This window comes from Penaeus vannamei, chromosome 38, assembly GCF_042767895.1.
Source record: "Penaeus vannamei isolate JL-2024 chromosome 38, ASM4276789v1, whole genome shotgun sequence".
NCBI classification, from domain to species: Eukaryota; Metazoa; Arthropoda; class Malacostraca; order Decapoda; family Penaeidae; genus Penaeus; species Penaeus vannamei.
Window position 1 is genome coordinate 25,526,793 of NC_091586.1, and position 5,244 is coordinate 25,532,036.

The 5,244-nt window shown below is 52.8% G+C and overlaps 1 protein-coding gene across 1 annotated transcript; it reads left to right on the forward strand.

The window, feature by feature from the left end:
• Positions 1–758: 758 nt before the first annotated feature.
• LOC138859869 (rho family-interacting cell polarization regulator 1-like) lies at positions 759–3,677 on the forward strand. The gene is made up of 6 exons (XM_070116174.1): positions 759–784; positions 1,498–1,683; positions 2,554–2,739; positions 2,994–3,047; positions 3,170–3,349; positions 3,533–3,677. Exons 1-6 carry the CDS (start codon positions 759–761, stop codon positions 3,675–3,677), a joined length of 777 nt encoding a protein of 258 aa, XP_069972275.1.
• Positions 3,678–5,244: the final 1,567 nt, after the last annotated feature.

Genomic DNA, 5,244 nt, shown 5'->3' on the forward strand with positions numbered 1-5,244 from the left:
CTCTCTCTCTCTCTCTCTCTCTCTCTCTCTCTCTCTCTCTCTCTCTCTCTCTCTGTGCTAGGAAGCAATAAATGTCGACAATAGTGATAGCAACAGAAAAATATCTATCAAATTGAAATATGTTTAATGAGTAAATATTTTTTCTGTTTCTTGATTATGGATTTTGTTTGCAAAAATATTGCATTTCTGCTTCAACAAAAAGTCTAGATAAATTAATAAATACATATAAAAAAGTATATTTATATATATATATAAAACGTTTTCCTGATTAATAGAGATAAAGTGATCAAAATAAAGTGCTTTAAACGGTCTATCATCGGAGATTCTCAATAGTGGTTTTCTTTTTCCCGGTTTCCTTTAAATTCTATCCATTTTGTGTGTGTGAGTTTAAACGGAAAATTAAATAAAAGGCTTAAGAAAAATCAAAATTAAACTTGATAAAGATAAAATGGAGCTTAAAACGCGGAAAAGTATCATAGCAGGTTCTCAACACTGTGCTTCCCCGTTTTCTTTTAATTCTGCCCATTTTCTATGATGAGGATGTTACTGTGTACCAGACAATGTTGTTACTTTCATTGCTAATATTCTATGCAATATGATTATAATCATTACGATTAGCATCATCATTATCAAACTTATAAATATTTAGCATAGCGGCATTACCCTCCCTATCATCATTGATATGACCATTATAAGGATTATTATTTAACAAGAAAGAATGAGAGGAAGAAATCAAGAAAAAGACAAATTGCTAGACGATGGCTATGGCGAAGAAAGACTGCATGTATTCGCCTCTAAGAAATACGACCGTTAAAATGTTTACTTATACAACTATGAACAGGATATCCATAGCATTATCATTTACATCATTTGTAATTAAGTATTCATATAATATTTCAAAAGTTAATTTTAATAATGATTCTCTCTCTCTCTCTCTCTCTCTCTCTCTCTCTCTCTCTCTCTCTCTCTCTCTCTCTCTCTCTCTCTCTCTCTCTCTCTCTCTCTCTCTCTTTCTCTCTCTCACTCTCACTCTCTCTCTTTCTCTCTCTCTCTCTCTCTGCTACGAAGCAATAAACATCGAGATAGTAATAGCAACAAAAAAATGATCAAACTGAATGATTGTGGTTATGAATATGTATACTTTTTAAAAAGTTTCTTATTTGGTTTGCAAAACGAAATACCACGTTAGCCAAACTGCAGACACGTAGTTTACCTTTACCTTTCGGTTCCTGATTGAACTCCTATCAAATTTTCCCGTCGTTGGCATTGTTGTCACTGACAATGCTTGTATTGAATAACAAGATTAGTTATCATTTTTTTTCACATCTAAGGCCCTAGCCGCCACCATTACATCACCATCCTGAGCACACCGAAGGCCCTAGCCGCCACCGTCACATCACCATCCTAAGTACACCGAAGGCCCTAGCCGCCACCGTCACATCACCATCCTCAGCACACATAAGGCCCTAGCCGCCACCGTCACATCACCATCCTCAGCACACCTAAGGCCCTAGCCGCCACCGTCACATCACCATCCTCAGCACACTTAAGGCCCAAGCCGCCACCGTCACATCACCATCCTCAGCACACCGAAGGCCCTAGCAGCCACCGTCACATCACCATCCTGAGCACACATAAGGCCCTAGCCGCCACCGTCACATCACCATCCTCAGCACACCGAAGGCCCTAGCCGCCACCGTCACATCACCATCGTCAGCACACCTAAGGCCCTAGCCGCCACCGTCACATCACCATCGTCAGCACACCTAAGGCCCAAGCCGCCACCGTCACATCACCATCCTGAGCACACATAAGGCCCTAGCCGCCACCGTCACATCACCATCCTGAGCACACATAAGGCCCTAGCCGCCACCGTCACATCACCATCCTCAGCACACCGAAGGCCCTAGCAGCCACCGTCACATCACCATCCTCAGCACACCGAAGGCCCTAGCCGCCACCGTCACATAACCATCCTCAGCACACCGAAGGCCCTAGCCGCCACCGTCACATCACCATCCTCAGCACACCGAAGGCCCTAGCCGCCACCGTCACATCACCATCCTCAGCACACATAAGGCCCTAGCCGCCACCGTCACATCACCATCCTGAGCACACCGAAGGCCCTAGCCGCCACCGTCACATCACCATCCTCAGCACACCGAAGGCCCTAGCCGCCACCGTCACATCACCATCCTGAGCACACCGAAGGCCCTAGCCGTCACCGTCACATCACCATCCTCAGCACACCGAAGGCCCTAGCCGCCACCGTCACATCACCATCCTCAGCACACCGAAGGCCCTAGCCGCCACCGTCACATCACCATCCTGAGCACACCGAAGGCCCTAGCCGCCACCGTCACATCACCATCCTCAGCACACATAAGGCCCTACCCGCCACCGTCACATCACCATCCTGAGCACACCGAAGGCCCTAGCCGTCACCGTCACATCACCATCCTCAGCACACCGAAGGCCCTAGCCGCCACCGTCACATCACCATCCTCAGCACACCGAAGGCCCTAGCCGTCACCGTCACATCACCATCCTCAGCACACCGAAGGCCCTAGCCGCCACCGTCACATCACCATCCTCAGCACACATAAGGCCCAAGCCGCCACCGTCACATCACCATCCTCAGCACACCGAAGGCCCTAGCAGCCACCGTCACATCACCATCCTCAGCACACATAAGGCCCAAGCCGCCACCGTCACATCACCATCCTCAGCACACCGAAGGCCCTAGCAGCCACCGTCACATCACCATCCTGAGCACACGGAAGGCACTAGCCGTCACCGTCACATCACCATCCTGAGCACACCGAAGGCCCTAGCCGCCACCGTTACATCACCATCCTCAGCACACCGAAGGCCCTAGCCGCCACCGTCACATCACCATCCTCAGCACACCGAAGGCCCTAGCCGCCACCGTCACATCACCATCCTCAGCACACCGAAGGCCCTAGCCGCCACCGTCACATCACCATCCTCAGCACACCGAAGGCCCTAGCCGCCACCGTCACATCACCATCCTCAGGACACCGAAGGCCCAAGCCGCCACCGTCACATCACCATCCTGAGCACACCGAAGGCCCTAGCCGCCACCGTCACATCACCATCCTGAGCACACCGAAGGCCCTAGCCGCCACCATTACATCACCATCCTCAGCACACCGAAGGCCCTAGCCGCCACCGTCACATCACCATCCTCAGCACACATAAGGCCCAAGACGTCACCGTCACATCACCATCCTGAGCACACCGAAGGCCCTAGCCGCCACCGTCACATCACCATCCTCAGCACACATAAGGCCCTAGCCGTCACATCACCATCCTCAGCACACCGAAAGCCCTAGCCGCCACCGTCACATCACCATCCTCAGCACACATAAGGCCCTAGCCGCCACCGTCACATCACCATCCTCAGCACACCTAAGGCCCTAGCCGCCACCGTCACATCACCATCCTCAGCACACCTAAGGCCCTAGCCGCCACCGTCACATCACCATCCTCAGCACACATAAGGCCCTAGCCGTCACATCACCATCCTGAGCACACCGAAGGCCCTAGCCGCCACCGTCACATCACCATCCTCAGCAGACATAAGGCCTAGCCGCCACCGTCACATCACCATCCTCAGCACACCGAAGGCCCTAGCCGTCACATCACCATCCTGAGCACACCTAAGGCCCTAGCCGCCACCGTCACATCACCATCCTCAGCACACCTAAGACTCTAGCCGCCACCGTCACATCACCATCCTCAGCACACCTAAGGCCCTAGCCACCACAACGTCCATCCTGAGCACAACTAAGGCCCTAGCCACCACACCGTCCATCCTGAGCACAGTTAAGGCCCTAGCCACCACTCCACACCGTCCATCCTGAGCACAATTAAGGCCCTAGCCACCACTCCACACCATCCATCCTGAGCACAATTAAGGCCCTAGCCACCACTCCACACCGTCCATCCTGAGCACAATTAAGGCCCTAGCCACCACTCCACACCGTCCATCCTGAGCACAACTAAGGCCCTAGCCACCACTCCACACCGTCCATCCTGAGCACAACTAAGGCCCTAGCCACCACTCCACACCGTCCATCCTGAGCACAATTAAGGCCCTAGCCACCACTCCACACCGTCCATCCTGAGCACAATTAAGGCCCTAGCCACCACTCCACACCGTCCATCCTGAGCACAACTAAGGCCCTAGCCACCACTCCACACCGTCCATCCTGAGCACAGTTAAGGCCCTAGCCACCACTCCGCACCGTCCATCCTGAGCACAATTAAGGCCCTAGCCACCACTCCACACCGTCCATCCTGAGCACAGTTAAGGCCCTAGCCACCACTCCACACCGTCCATCCTGAGCACAATTAAGGCCCTAGCCACCACTCCGCACCATCCATCCTGAGCACAATTAAGGCCCTAGCCACCACTCCGCACCATCCATCCTGAGCACAATTAAGGCCCTAGCCACCACTCCGCACCATCCATCCTGAGCACAATTAAGGCCCTAGCCACCACTCCACACCATCCATCCTGAGCACAATTAAGGCCCTAGCCACCACTCCGCACCATCCATCCTGAGCACAATTAAGGCCCTAGCCACCACTCCGCACCATCCATCCTGAGCACAATTAAGGCCCTAGCCACCACTCCGCACCATCCATCCTGAGCACAATTAAGGCCCTAGCCACCACACCGCACCATCCATCCTGAGCACAATTAAGGCCCTAGCCACCACTCCGCACCATCCATCCTGAGCACAATTAAGGCCCTAGCCACCACTCCGCACCATCCATCCTGAGCACAATTAAGGCCCTAGCCACCACTCCGCACCATCCATCCTGAGCACAACTAAGGCCCTAGCCACCACTCCGCACCATCCATCCTGAGCACAACTAAGGCCCTAGCCACCACACCGCACCATCCATCCTGAGCACAATTAAGGCCCTAGCCACCACTCCGCACCATCCATCCTGAGCACAATTAAGGCCCTAGCCACCACTCCGCACCATCCATCCTGAGCACAACTAAGGCCCTAGCCACCACTCCGCACCATCCATCCTGAGCACAATTAAGGCCCTAGCCACCACTCCACACCATCCATCCTGAGCACAATTAAGGCCCTAGCCACCACTCCACACCGTCCATCCTGAGCACAATTAAGGCCCTAGCCACCACTCCACACCTTCCATCCTGAGCACAATTAAGGCCCTAGCCACCACTCCACACCTTCC

What these genes read in the sequence shown, in the direction of transcription:
- LOC138859869 (XM_070116174.1), top strand. Translation starts at nt 759, where the DNA reads ATGGCTATGGCGAAGAAAGACTGCAT. An exon ending in ATGGCGAAGAAAGACTGCAT is followed by an intron (nt 785 to 1,497) that starts GTATTCGCCTCT and finishes CACCATCCTCAG; the next exon opens with CACACCTAAGGCCCTAGCCG. An exon ending in CCATCCTCAGCACACCGAAA is followed by an intron (nt 3,350 to 3,532) that starts GCCCTAGCCGCC and finishes ATAAGGCCCTAG; the next exon opens with CCGTCACATCACCATCCTGA.